We start from the raw sequence: 15,869 nt of genomic DNA, 5'->3' as shown, positions 1-15,869 counted from the left end.
TTATTAAAGGTGTATTCCAATGGACATAAGTATATCTATACTTGTAGATAGTGAAAAGTTAAACTTTTTTGCAAATATAAGTACTGTATATACTCGAGTATAAGCTGAGGCCCCTAATTTTACCACAAAAAACTGGGAAAACTTATTGACTCGAGCGTAAGCTGGGGGGAAGGGAATCCACTATTGTAGATAAAAAGATTGGTCATGTGCATTACAACTTAGTATCTCCATGTGCCTCATAGTAATAGCAGTTAACCCCATCATGTCCCTTATAATAACCCCCTCTGTGCCTCACATAAGAGTTACTGATATGTGGGACATACGGAGGTAATAATTAGGTATCTTCATAATTTAAGGTCCTGTGTTAGTACTTCTATATTTCTCACATATTAGTAACTCTTAAATGGGGGCACATAGGGGTTAATATGATGGACATGATGGGGGATAACTGCTATTAATGTGAAGCACATGGAGTTACTGAAACTAAATTAATAACCCCAAATGCCTGACATTAATAGGCATAGTAATAGGCACAGCAGGTACCTGTTTTGATTTCACTTTGCTGTAGCTTTCTCTCCTCCGTATGACAGACTTCTTCTATAATTATTGTGTCAATAAATCCTGGCCACTGACTTATCTGCAGTGTAGATGGTAAATCCTAGTGGTCTAAAGAACCTCTGATTACCCCGTGACCATGTGATCAGACTCTGGTGTGGAGCTACTAGGATTTAGACTTAACCTTATCTGCAATGTGTAAGTGTTTCACAGTAATTTTCTACTTTTATATGTATTCTTGGGAAATGAGTGATTTAGAACTTTTATTTATTTTATTTTTTTTAAAGCTTCTTTTTTACCCCCACTATTGTATGTGAGACTCTATACATTACTATTGCGGCTAGTCATAGTTTTTTTTTTTTTTGTTTGTTTGCTTGACTCGAGTATAAGCCAAGGGGGGCTTTTTGAGCACAAAATCTGTGCTGAAAAACTCTTCTTATACTCGAGTATATATGGTAGGCCTTGACACTTTTCAAAATGTGAGTGGAACCTTGTAAACCATTGAACGAACTTGACTAACTTTTGCTACTTTTCTGACTTAAATGTTTAGCACTCCAGCATTGATGAATTTTCCCCACAGTATGTCGAGGTGTTTTTAAGTACGGTAAAAACATTTACCGTATATACTCGAGTATAAGCCGACCCGAATATATGCCGACACCCCCCCCCTAATTTTACCACAAAAAAACTGGGAAAACTTATTGACTCGAGTATAAGCCTAGGGGGGAAATGCAGCAGCTACTGGAAAATTTCAAAAATTAAAATGGTCGGAGTTTTTGGGTGCAGTAGGTTCTGGATGCTGGGAAAGGGGAAGGGGTGTTTTGGTTGTCCGTCTGCCCCTTCCCTGAGCTTGAGGACTGTTTTTTTTTCTTTCCCCCACTTGGAATTCAGCAGTGCTCCTATTCACCCCTTCACGACGGAATAGGAGCACTGCAGATACCCTATATCTAGCCTGGCTATAGTCGGACTGAATTCCGATTGGGGGGGAAAAAAACAGTCTCAGGGAAGGGGCAGTTAGACAACTTTTTTTTTTTTACAGCTACGGCATTTACCGTATAGGAGAAATATTTTTATAGTTTGGTAGAGCGGGCATTTTCGGACACAGGGCTACCTAATGTGTATGTGTTTCACAGTATTAGCTTTATATGTGTTCTAGGGAAAGGAGGGGGGGGGGGGGTGGCTTGAATTTTTTATACTTTATATTTTATTTATTTTTTTTTACTTTTTTTTTTGTATTTATTCGACTCCCTAGGGGTCTTGAGCCCCAGGGGGTCTGATCACTAATGCAATGCATTACAATACATTGCAAAAATTGTCATTTCATTTCTGAAGCAGAACGGTCGCCATTATAGCTACAGACTACGCAGCTTTTCAGCATGTTACAGCAGCATAGTAATATCGGTACAGGATAATACACAGTAATATACACTCACCGGCCACTTTATTAGGTACACCTGTCCAACTGCTCGTTAACACTTAATTTCTAATCAGCTAATCACATGGCGGCAACTCAGTGCATTTAGGCATGTAGACATGGTCAAGACAATCTCCTGCAGTTCAAACCGAGCATCAGTATGGGGAAGAAAGGTGATTTGAGTGCCTTTGAACGTGGCATGGTTGTTGGTGCCAGAAGGGCTGGTCTGAGTATTTCAGAAACTGCTGATCTACTGGGATTTTCACGCACAACCATCTCTAGGGTTTACAGAGAATGGTCCGAAAAAGAAAAAACATCCAGTGAGCGGCAGTTCTGTGGGCGGAAATGCGTTGTTGATGCCAGAGGTCAGAGGAGAATGGCCAGACTGGTTCGAGCTGATAGAAAGGCAACAGTGACTCAAATAGCCACCCGTTACAACCAAGGTAGCCAGAAGAGCATCTCTGAACGCACAGTACATCGAACTTTGAGGCAGATGGCCTACAGCAGCAGAAGACCACACCGGGTGCCACTCCTTTCAGCTAAGAACAGGAAACTGAGGCTACAATTTGCACAAGCTCATCGAAATTGGACAATTGAAGATTGGAAAAACGTTGCCTGGTCTGATGAGTCTCGATTTCTGCTGCGACATTCGGATGGTAGGGTCAGAATTTGTCGTCAACAACATGAAAGCATGGATCCATCCTGCCTTGTATCAACGGTTCAGGCTGGTGGTGGTGGTGTCATGGTGCGGGGGATATTTTTTTGGCACTCTTTGGGCCCCTTGGTACCAATTGAGCATTGTTGCAACGCCAACGCCTACCCGAGTATTGTTGCTGACCATGTCCATCCCTTTATGACCACAATGTACCCAACATCTGATGGCTACTTTCAGCAGCCATGTCATAAAGCTGGAATCATCTCAGACTGGTTTCTTGAACATGACAATGAGTTCACTGTACTCCAATGGCCTCCACAGTCACCAGATCTCAATCCAATAGAGCATCTTTGGGATGTGGTGGAACGGGAGATTCGCATCATGGATGTGCAGCCGACAAATCTGCGGCAACTGTGTGATGCCATCATGTCAATATGGACCAAAATCTCTGAGGAATGCTTCTAGCACCTTGTTGAATCTATGCCACGAAGAATTGAGGCAGTTCTGAAGGCAAAAGGGGGTCCAACCCGTTACTAGCATGGTGTACCTAATAAAGTGGCCGGTGAGTGTAGATTCTCATGAAAAGAACATAGTTATGTCTTTATACAAATCACTGGTACTGCCACAAATAGAATATTGTGAGCAATTTTGGGACACGATATACAAGAAAGACATAAGTGAACTTGAAAAAGTGCAAAGACAGGCAACCAAAATTATTAGGGGAATAGGTGGATTGAAGTACAACGATAGATTAACAAACTTGGGGATATTCAGTTTAGAGAAAAGCAGACTACGGGGAGATCTAATAACAATGTACAAACACATGAAGTGACAAATACAAAGAACTTTCTAAGGATCTTTTTACTCCTAGTCCAGTGACAGTGACAAGGAGACATCTCTAGGTCACTGTCACTGTCACTGTCACCAGAAACATAGAAGGGGATTCTTCACAGTAAGAACAGCGAGGCTATGGAACTCTCTGCTCCTGGATGGTGGACTCATTCAACAAGTTTAAATACGGCCTGGATGACTTTCTTAAAGAGAAAAATACTGCAATCTGACTATCTGAACCTGCAAGGAGTCTCTGGTATGTCGGGAAATGAAGAAGATTAAAACAGACAAGGCCGGAGGACCTGATGGTATAAGCGCAAGAGTTCTTAAAATGTGCAGTGACCAGCTAGATGGCATTATTACGCACATGTACAATATGAGTCTAAAGCTGGGAGTGGTACCTCGACTGTGGAAAACATCTTGCGTGGTACCAGTCCCAAACAAACCCAACCCGATGGGCTACAATGACTACCGACCTGTAGCACTGACATGCCACCTGATGAAGGTCCTAGAGAGACTGGTCCTGACACACCTACACCCCCTAGAGAGCTCCGCTCTGGACCACCTTCGGTTTGCCTACCGGCCGGAAATTGGGGTAGATGACGCCATCATCCACCTTCTTCATAGAGCTCTTTCTCACCTAGAGAAACCCGGGAACACTGTGAGAATAATGTTCTTTGATTTCTCCAGTGCGTTCAACCCCATTCAGCCAGGGCTTCTGAGGGAGAAGCTGAACCTTAGTGGAGTGGACCACCACCTGTCCAACTGGATACTAGACTACCTGACAAACCGCCCTCAGTATGTGACAGCCCAGGACGGTGTGTCTGACACTGATCTGTAGTACGGGGGCACCACAAGGTACAGTTCTTGCCCCATTTCTCTTCACACTGTACACTGCTGACTTTAGGCACAACTCATCCAGCTGTTACTTACAGAAGTACTCCGATGACTCTGCTATAGTCGGCCTTATCACTGTTGGCGACGATAGGGAATACAGGAGACTTAAACCGGGATTTTGTTGAATGGTGCCAGCGGAACCAGCTCAGAATTAATGCTGGGAAGACCAAGGAGATAGTGGTGGACTTTTGTAAATGGAAAGGTGCTCCAACCCCAGTGGAGATCCAAGGAACATGTATTGAGATAGTCAGGACCTACAAGTATCTGGGCGTGATCCTCAACAATAAACTAGACTGGGCTGATCACCTGGAGGCGCTGCACAGAAAGGACCACAGCAGATTCTACCTGCTCAGGAGGCTGAGGGCCTTCGGAGTCCAGGGGACACTTGTTAGGGCCTTCTTCAACTGTGTGGTTGCCTCAGCCATTTTTTTCGGTGTGGCCTGCTGGGGGAGCAGTATATCAAACTGGGACAGAAATAGACTTGACAGGCTGATCAGGAGGGCCAGCTCTGTCCTGGGGAGCCCCTTGGACCCAGTACAGGTGGTGGGTGACAGAAGGATACTGTCTGTGGTGAACTCCATGCGGCAGAACAAATCCCACCCCATGTATGGGACCCTGATGGGACTTGGCTGCACTGTAAGTGACCGTCTGCTTCACCCCAAGTGTAAGGAGGAGTGCTATCACAGGTCCTTCCTTCCAACCGCGACCAGGCTGTATAATCTATATGTAGAAGTGCCGGTATTTTGCAATGCATTAGCACTGGAGTTCAAGACCCCTAGGGGGTCTAATAAATGCAAAATTTTATTTTAAAAAAGTTAAATACTTTTTAAAATTTTTTTTATATATATATTTTTTTTAAAATTCAATTCACCCCCTTTCCCTAGAACACATATAAAAGTAGTTAAATACTGTAAAACACATACATGTTAGGTATCCCCGTGTCCGAAATTGCCCGCTCTACAAATCTATAAAAATATTTTTCCTGTACGGTAAACGCCGTAGCTGGAAAATAGTCAAAAGTGCCAAACCGCCGTTTTTTCACTGTTTTGATTCTGATAAAAATTAGAATAAAAAGTGATCAAAGCAATAGCATTTCCTGAAAATGGTAGAACAAAAAAAGTACACCGGCCCCGCAAAAAATCGCCCTATGCATCCCCGTACACGGACGTATAAAAAAGTTACAGCTGTCAGAATATGGCGACTTTTAGAATTATTATTATTATTTTTTTTTTTTTTAAATGTAGATTGTGAGCCTCACATAGAGCTCACAATGTACATTTTTCCCTATCAGTATGTCTTTTTTTGGAATATGGGATGGAAATCCATGCAAACACGGGGAGAACATACAAACTCCTTGCAGATGGTTTTTTGCCCATGGCGGGATTTGAACACCAGGACTCCAGCGCTGCAAGGCTGCAGTGCTAACCACTGAGCCACCGTGTGGCCCCCCTTTTTTTTTTTTTTTTTTTATTTATTTTTTTTAATCACGGATTTGGATTTTTTAAAGGGGTTAAAATGTAAATAAAACCACATATATTTGGTATCCCCGAAATCGTGCCGAAACACAGAATACAGGGGACGTTTCATTTTGGCTGCACAGTGAACGCCGTAAAACCGAAGCCCATAAGAAATTCGCAGAAATGCATTTTTTTCTTCAAATCCACCCCATTCTGAATTTTTTTCCAGCTTCCCAGTACATTAAACGGAATAACTAATGGTGGCATTATGAAGAAAAATTTGTCCCGCAAAGATTAAGACCTCATATGGCTCTGGGAGCGGGGAAATAAAAAGTTATAGGGTTTTGAAGGAGGAGAGTCAAAAACGAAAATCAAAAAATGCCATCGGCGGGAAGGGGTTAAATACATAATCATACATTTTATTATGTCGACCAAAGTGCATAACCTTACAATTGTCAACATTATAATTAATTTGCCAAGGTTCCGCCCAAGCTTCCAGTTTCCTTAGATCCCCTTATAATCCTCCTCATTATTGATTACCTTACAACGTTTAGTATCATCTGTAAATATGGACACCCTGCTTTGTAAACCCTCTACCAGGTCATTAATAGATCTTAAATGAAGAGGACCTAATACTGACCCTTGTGGCACCCCACTGATGACTGTGACCCAGTCTGAATATTTATCATTAACAAGTACCCTCTGTTTCCCATCAGTGAGCCAGTTGCTAACCCAAGTGCATATGTTTTCCCCCAGTCCCAACATTCACATTTTGCATACCAACATTTCATGTGGAACAGTATCAAAAGCCTTTGAAAAGTCCAGATACATCATGTCCACTGCATTACTCATGTCCAGTCTTGAAATGCCATTATTATAGCACCACCCCCAACACCATACAAAATAAAAATTACCGTAACCTCCTTTTTCTAGTTCAGCCAGTTTAGCAGATATCTGGACTCTGGTGTCCTCCAGGTGTAAACTACACTCCTCTGCACCTCAATTTGGAGATGTTGTTGTAATAATTTGCCATCTATCTTAACCTCCTCTACATAACCTGCTGCAGGGGGAGACTGACTTTCTGTGAGGCTGATTTTAGAAAGTTGATGGCCACTCTTCTTATGTAAAGCAATGCAGGTATGGTGGTGGTAAAAAGATAGAAGACATCTATTGCCAGGAGGTGTTATCAGAGGGTCTGCAGACTGTGAGCTGCCTTCCAGAGCTAACAAGAGAACCTTTGGCCATAATGTAGGGAGAAGAGATCAGCAATTATATTGGACATGGCCAAACAAAAAGGTATACTGTTAATGTATAGCAAAAAAGTGCACCTTGTTTTGGCACAAAGCGTCAGCTCCCAACATATGGCCCTGTGGAGCCCTGGGTGTCAGAACAGCAGCTGCCTATCCCAAGAAGGGCAGTGCCCCAAGGGAGCTAAAGGACAGGTAAATTATTACCTCTAATGTGGAGAAGAGGAGGACAGAAGTAGCCAAGGCAAGATGGCTGCAGGGTAGAGCTAATTAATACAATATTGCATTGGGGTTAGACAGACTGACTGGAAGATCCGATTGAGAAAAGGAATGTCACTATTCAGCACATAATTGTTGGAATACTGTACTGATCAGGGTTCACACCATCTGAACAAAGCAGCTTTCTGAATTTTTGTGTTGCATCCAGATACAGGACGTCAACATTTGACAGGAGCATTTCCACCATGTTCCAGGATCACTCTGTCTTGAGTAACGTTTCAAACTTTGCCTGATTCTGAGTTATATGGTTCATGCTCTTATTCCTGTGCAGTGGGCCTCTTTTTATCAGAATTTTATTTGGATATTTATTCATCCATATTTATGAATCTTTGTTATATTGTTTTATCCATAATCCTGACTAGTTCATTCTGGTCATATCCTTTCTCCCATAATAATTGCTTACTCTAAAAATCTTGATGTTTTGAACAATTGTTATTGACCCTTTGTATTTGGCACAATAACCAACAATATAGGATGGGACTATGAAATAGCTTAATAGAAGAAGCAGAAAAATGAGGAATCTAACAAAGCAGTTCAAAATTAAACTTAGCTTTTATTATGTACAAATGAAATACTGGTATATAAATTTGTGGACAGTTAAAGGTTAAATAATTTTTATAAATATTTAAAATATAAACAGTTTTATTGAATTAATTTAATTGTCTTTATACGTTGCAAATGGATGTAGCCATGAATGCAGAAATTTTTATTACTATTGTAGCCAGGTTATCAGGCAGGGATATTATATGCATGCGAATATAATCCGGACACAAAAAAAATAAAATAAATCATTTGGTTGCTGTCAAGTTGCTGACCATAGAAAGTTTCTGCATTCTGGGTCATATCCATTGTATCCCATCCAGGGGTGAACCTGGGCTTTCTGCCGCCTGAAGCAGCGTCAGAAAGCCCCCCCCCCCCCCGGAGGAGGGGCAGAGCTGAGGGTGCGGGGCCGAGCAGAAGGGGGTGGGGTCGAGCTGAAAGGGGGGCGGGGCCAAGCGGAGTTCGCAGGCAGAGAGCAGGCAGGGAGAGGACTTGCTGTCTGCCTGAGTGTGAGGGGCGGCCGCTGGAGCAGCGTTGCGTCCAGCAGGGCCGCCCCAATACACAGCTCGCTTCCCGTGTTGGGCTGCAGACACGGTGACGCCAAGCCAGTCCAGGACAGCTTGTCCTGGACTGGCTTAGGTCAGCAAAAATGCCACCCTCCCGAGGCCCTGGCATAGTGCCGCCTGAAGCGGTCGCTTCAGGTCGCCTCATGGGAGGTGCGGCGCTGATCCCATCATAATAAAAGGCTTGCACCATTAAGATGATTGGAGAAAATCTTTAAAACTCTGCAAATTTTTGGTTGCTTATCTTTGCAAAAATCTTTGACTCTTAATTTTTTTTATTTATTTTTTTATTCTGTTAGTAGGAAAACCTTCTATAACTGTTACTTTACGTATCAGTTTTATGATGTTTCTTAGCAGCTCACGAACTCTAGATGTAATGCATTTTGAAACATGAATTGTTTTATTTAGGTTATTTAACAAACATGTAGTAAGTTTTCTTTTGTTTTTCTTTTTTTCCATGTTTGTAGAAGATACATTGGATATGGATGAAGAAGAGTCAGGAGTTCTTATAAAGCTCTTTTGTGTACACACAAAGTAAGGTTATATTTTCAGTTTCATTCTTTTTTTCTTTTTTTTATTTAGATGTTTTAGGTGTATTGAAAAGCTTTTTATATTTATTTTTATAAAGTAAGCAAGCTCCTGTTTTACCCTCCATTCATTTTTCATCCCTATATTAAATGTGCTCTGATATTAAACAATGTATTTGCTGCAGTCCATATATAGCTGCGTTCTCCTGTGTTGTGTTCTTGTAAATCTTGATGTTAACAGAGTTTACACCCAATATTGAGAGACAAATGTAATTTTACTTAAGTAAAAAGTTGTACAATTTTTCTGATATACTTTCAGCATCAACTTTACAGTTTTTTAAATCTCTGCTTGCTTTAATTCATTCTTCTTACTCCCATTGGATAAAAATCAGTCCATGGTCATGTGATATACAGTCCGTGGTCACAGACGCACGGCTCATTATGTCAGATGTCTTATTACTGTGCTGCTATAACCAGATCATGGACTGATTTTTATCCAGTGGGAGCAAGCAAGAATGAAAGCAAGCAAAGGTCTAGAAAACAGGGAGAAGTTGATACAGAAAATGAACACTTGCCTCTCAATATTGGGCTGATGGTGGCTGACCCCTTTAAGTTATATTAGGCAAGAAAAGTAGTGACCGGTAGACCCATCTGTATTGTAGAAAGGCTTACAGACCGGATCAATTATTGTACACCACAATTGTCTCATTGCACTTTGCTCCCTCCTGTGGAGATCCATTATAAAATTACAGCAGCCCCATTTTTTTTATTTTTTTATTTATCTATTTATTTAATTTACTTGAGCTTTGCTTCAAGTTACCTATCCTGGGTTCCACGAAAAGTGCTAACCACATAATTCCAAAATTGTTGCAACTCTGGGCATGCTTACATCATCCATCGCAAGGTAATCAGCTGGTTGGGATTAGAAGCTGGAACAAGAAGAATCTTTTGTACCCCTATATCAAAGAGGAATTTAGATGTTCCATATTCCCGATGTTACAGGTGCAAATGAGATGTCTGTATGTTTGTCAGTGACAACTGAGGTACCATCTCCAAAATTTATTGCCAGTGACTACTAAGGGTCTGAGATAACCCTTCCATATCCATATAGTTACTGAAAACTGGTTGTAGCTAATAGGCTTATAACATGAAATAGCCTTTGACCTTATAATCTTATGAGAAGCAGCCATATTTGATGTACGCCTGGCATATTTAGAGTTACTTGTATATTTCATGGGAGGGAAGTGCAAATTCCTTTTTTTAATTGGGCATAAGATTTAAAGGTACCGATTTGTAACACAAGGCCCTTTTTATGCCCATGCATGTCCAACCCTCAGAATCCTCTGAAAAAAATGTAAAACTGAGGCAACTCTGTAGTACCCCAAAGGGGTATTCTGGGTTTGTCTTCAATGCCCTGAAGCTTTCACCATAACTTTCAATTTCATAAGAAAGCACCTCTGGTTCCAGAATGAAGTGCAGTTATTTCCTCATCCAGGTCTTTATCCTAACGATGAAATGTATAGTAACATTGAATGCTCCTTACAGCAGTTAAAACTGCATGCACTTCTACAATGTAAATCCAGCCTAACAGCAAAACTTTTTGGCCCGTAATGATAAGTAGCCTGAAATTGTTTAATTATTGAAAGCATCTGTGGCTCGAAATCTCTGTGCAGTTAACTTATGTTCACACAACAGTTAATAATAGCGCATTTGACAGTATCTTTTTTTTTTTGTTTGTTTGTTTAATTGCCATTCGATGTTATTACATACAGTAATAATAGTGCACGGTTGCTATAAAGCATATGGCGTCTAAAGTGAATAGTGAAGGGGCCCCACACAGTATAATATCCTCCACAGTGGCCTCGACACAGTATAATATACTCTGCGCAGTGGCCTCAGACTCCAGAGTATAAAAAGTAGAGGCCCAGGGGAGATGATTAAAAATAAGAAATGGTTACCTTATCTCATCTCTCTTGGGCATCCTCACTCAGTCTGGCTTTTTTGGGTTGAAGTGCTCACGTGGGGAATGCTGATGTCAGGGTGTAGGTGTGCCCCATGTGCCTCATGCTACACATTTGGGGAACGTGACCTCAGACACAAGCTAGAAGAGCCTAGGAGAAGATTCTGAAGAGCCCAGGCATGGTGAGTGTAAGTATTTCTTATTTTTAGTCACCTCCCCTGGATAGGCATCTATTGGAAATCCAGGCCTTTTCCATTAACAATATGTATAGCGGTCTGGGAACCAGGCTTTATCGGACTGCTATCATGGTGGTCCATGGCCCCAGTTATTTTCAGCTGGTCATGTGCCCCCTTACCCCCTGCAACTGCGATCATTATGCAACTGAAAGTGTAGGTGCCTGTCTGGCCACATCTTTGTAGATCTTTTCTCTATAGCTGTCATATACAAGTGCTGGCTGTAAGTTTGCAGAGGTAAATCCCATTCTGTACTGTAATGTAACAATCCTTTTACCCAGCATGGCATTGTAGTTTCAGCTATGCTTACCTTTTTTACTGTATTTTCCAGTTTATAAGATGCATTTTTTTTTTTTCAATCATAACTGGCAGGAATAGTCAGTGGGTCTTATAAAGTGAATGTGCTGAAAATAAACTGGCTCTTTTACAGAATATCCACCCATGAATCATTACAATATTCTGGAGCGTTTATTTGCTATCATTTTGTGTCATGACACCAGTGTGACCACTAAGGCCCAGTCGCAGGCCTCTGTGGTCTCTGACGTCATTCATGTTATCTATGTGAAGTTAAGATTTTGAAAGATCAATGCAGGAGCCACGGTGAGTAACACTATATAAAAATGTAACGTGAGTATTCTACACTAATGGCCACATGAATTACCAAATCAAAGATGATTTGGTAATTCATGTGGCCATTAGTGTAGAATAATAATAATTTTTATTTAGCGGCAACATATTCTGCAGCACTGTACAATTTGTAGGATTTTAGTACACATAAAAAAGATAAATAACAAAGAAAGTCGATTCACACAATGGGACTGGAGCGCCCTGCTCGCAATAGTTAACAATATATGAGATTGTAGAAGCACCAATAGGATGTTCTGAAGATGTCTAGTGAATTTTAAACTATTCAGAAAGTTTTTATAGCAAAAGAACATAATGAAGACCTTTTTGATGGGAAAAATTCCACTCAATATGCCTCTTCAAAAAAAGATTTGTTCAGCTGCACTGTAAAAATTACATTTGCTCAGTACTATATATCGAACTACCGGGCAGAAAAATACAGTGGTCCCGAAAATTATTTAAAATTAATATAAATATATCTTGAAAGGTTATCTTTATATTCAAGTATTCAAGATTTTCTTCTGTGTTATAATTTTTTTTTTTTTTTTTTTTTTCTTGCAGGGCCTTGCAGGATGTTCAGATAAGATTTAAACCTTACCAGGGCCTCTCAGCAGTATCAACTGTTCTTCCTTCAAAGGATGAGCATGAAGATTTTGGTATGTTATGTCTTTATTAATTGTGTAATGTATTTTTTGGCAAAAAACAAATAGCCTCTGCAAGTATATTTATTAGTAGGCTTCTTTAATGGCTTCCTGCTCTGCACTGTACTGTTACGTCGCGTTAAGGGCTAGTTCACACGTGAGTCTAAGGGGAGGTTTTTGACGGCGGATTTCGCGTCCAAAACCTCCCCTTATAATGGTGGTCTATGGAGACCGCCGGGCTTCTGTTCTCCGCTAGCGGCGAGCTGCTGCTAGCGGAGAAAAGAAAGGACATGTCCTTTCTTCAGGCGGAAGCCGCACTGTCTCAGTCGCGCGGCTTCCGCCCCCCGCAGCTCCCTCCTATGTCGGCTCATTCATTTGAGCCGACAGCAGAGGGTTAAGCCGCGACAGCGATGCTCGCGGCGGGCGGGTTTTGACAAGAGAGAGACGTGGCTCGCCGCGTCTCTCTCTGTGTCGAAACCCGCGCGGGCAGTTCACGTGTGAACTAGCCCTAAGGGTTTTGTTAACACTCAGCATTGTAGTAGTATGGTGCTGTAATGCTGCGGGCACTGAAGCGGTGTCTGCAATATCACCTTCAGCGCTCAGCCCTATAAAGCCCTATATCTCTGGGCTGCATTAAAATATCTTGATGCTTGAATCAGAATCTCATCTTTAAAATGATACCAAGCACTTGATGATCGATCTTAAAGGGGTTGGCCACTTTCAGACCAATATTGATAAACAAATGTACAATACAAAGATATACAATTTTCCAATATTCTTACTATATCAATTCCTCATGTCTTTCTAGATTTCGGCTTGCTGTCATTCATTCTGTTACTTCTAGAGGATAAAACTCTGACCATGGTCATGTGATATACGGTTCATGGTCATGTGATGAGCACACAGGTGCTGCTCGTTATAATCACAGCACCGTAATCAGACATCTGCCTGGTAATCAGCTGTGCACCTGTTTTCTCATCACATGACCATGGACCGTAAATCACATAACCATGGTCAGAGTTTTATCCTCTAGAAATAACAGAATGAATGACAGCAAGATGAAATCTAGAAAACCGTGAGGAATTGATACAGAAAGTTTATTCGGAAATTGTATATTTTTGTATTGTACATTTGTTTGTCAATATTGGTCTGAAAGTGGCCAACCCCCTTAAAATTTTGGAGCGATTCACTGTTGAAATGCAGTCGGGAATTGAGATCTGCAGTTGGATCTCAATGCTAAATAGCGTTTTCAACAGTGAATTGCTCTAAAACTATAAATTCTATCATGAAGTCCTATCCTTTTAAAGATGAGATTCTAATCTTTAAAATGAATTTTAAAGCATCAAGATACCGTATGTTCAGGCAGTCCAGAGATCTCAGCATTAGTAGGGTGGACATATTAGCTATGTCCTCAGCTACTGAAGTGCCACCCTGGGAGGATGTAGAGCTGAGGTCCTTGGCAGGGAAAGGGTTAATAGGCCAATAAACATCAATGGCCCAAGGATGGTATCAAAGTCAACACATCAAATGACCCACAACCCCCATAGTGTAACAAAAGGTCAAAGGGAGTTTAAGCCAAAGATACATGGGTGGTATGTATATGTACTTGATTTCATGCATAAATCTTAATATCATATGTGTAAATAAGCCATATTACACTGAAATGAGCCATAATATTTGACTCTCTCTTACAGTGTGCTCAATATGTTATATGTCATTTTAAAATCTGCACCCCTCAAAATATTTATCAAGGGGTGAAATGAGCTTTGATGTGAATGCACAGCAAATGGTGAAGAGTGAATGTGTAACCTGTACATAGGGACAACATTTCCTACTAGAATCTCCAATAGTTTCTGGTATTAAGGGGGTCAATCTGGGGATCACCTGTAGTTTCTTTTCCCTGGTAAACTGTAAATCTGTTTATACAGTTTATACATTCCCCTCCTGCCATAACCAGTTGTGTTCTAATAATTTAGCAATTACTAAGGTTTTTGCCTTCATATTACACGAGAGATCTATCTATCTAATATATATATATATATATATATATATATATATATATATATATACACACACACACACACACACACACACACACACACACACACACACACACACACACACACTGGCGTAACTAGGAATGGCGGGGCCCCGTGGCGAAATTTTGACATGGGAACCCCCCCCCCCGACACCGAAGATCTCAACTGAGTCCCTCCTACGCATTCTTGCACGCTCTATTATAACCAATAGTGGCCCCTGCACACAGTATTGTGCCCCATAGTGGCCCCTGCACACAGTATTATGCCCCACAGTGGCCCCTGCACACAGTATTATGTCCCTTAGAGACCCCTGCACACAGTATTATACCCAATAGTGGCCACTGCACAAAGTATTATGTCCCATAGTGGCCCCTACAGGACTAAATACTGTCACATCACCCGCTGACCGCTATACGAGGACAATTGTGGATAAAAAAATCTGGTCATGTTCATTAAAAATTAGTAACTCCATGTGCTTCATATCAATAGCAGTTAACCCCATCATGTCCCTCACATTAACCCTTGTGTACCTCACATACAGTGGGGCAAAAAAGTATTTAGTCAGTCACCAATAGTGCAAGTTCCACCACTTAAAAAGATGAGCGGCGTCTGTAATTTACATCATTGGTAGACCTCAACTATGAGAGACAAAATGAGAAAACAAATCCAGAAAATCACATTGTCTGATTTTGTAAGAATTTATTTGCAAATTATGTTGGAAAATAAGTATTTGGCCAGTAACAAAATTTCATCTCAATACTTTGTTATATATCCTTTGTTGGCAATGACAGAGGTCAGACGTTTTCTGTAAGTCTTCACAAGGTTGGCACACACTGTTGTTGGTATGTTGGCCCGTTCCTCCATGCAGATCTCCTCTAGAGCAGTGATGTTTTGGGGCTGTCGCTTGGCAACACGGACTTTCAACTCCCTCCAAAGGTTTTCTATAGGGTTGAGATCTGGAGACTGGCTAGGCCACTCCAGGACCTTGAAATGCTTTTTACAAAGCCACTCCTTTGTTGACCTGGCGGTGTGCTTTGGATCATTGTCATGTTGAAAGACCCAGCCACGTTTCATCTTCAATGCCCTTGCTGATGGAAGGAGGTTTGCACTCAAAATCTCACGATACATGGCCCCATTCATTCTTTCATGTACCCGGATCAGTCGTCCTGGCCCCTTTGCAGAGAAACAGCCCCAAACCATGATGTTTCCACCCCCATGCTTTACAGTAGGTATGGTGTTTGATGGATGCAACGCAGTACTCTTTTTCCTCCAAACACGAAAAGTTGTGTTTCTACCAAACAGTTCCAGTTTGGTTTCATCAGACCATAGGACATTCTCCCAATACTCTTCTGGATCATCCAAATGCTCTCTAGCAAACTTCAGACGGGCCCGGACATGTACTGGCTT

General features: G+C 41.3%; 1 protein-coding gene across 2 annotated transcripts in view; it reads left to right on the top strand.

The window, feature by feature from the left end:
• EDC4 (enhancer of mRNA decapping 4) overlaps positions 1-15,869 on the top strand; it is a 310,514-nt gene that overhangs the window by 92,749 nt on the left and 201,896 nt on the right. For both annotated transcript variants that reach the window (XM_075281772.1, XM_075281771.1), the window contains 2 exons: positions 8,906-8,972; positions 12,344-12,438. In XM_075281772.1, the coding sequence (XP_075137873.1) occupies positions 8,906-8,972; positions 12,344-12,438 (162 nt within the window). The remainder of the gene's footprint in view (positions 1-8,905; positions 8,973-12,343; positions 12,439-15,869) is intronic.

The sequence above is a fragment of the Leptodactylus fuscus genome, chromosome 7, assembly GCF_031893055.1.
Source record: "Leptodactylus fuscus isolate aLepFus1 chromosome 7, aLepFus1.hap2, whole genome shotgun sequence".
Lineage (NCBI taxonomy): Eukaryota > Metazoa > Chordata > Amphibia > Anura > Leptodactylidae > Leptodactylus > Leptodactylus fuscus.
This window is presented reverse-complemented; position numbering and strand designations above follow the sequence as displayed.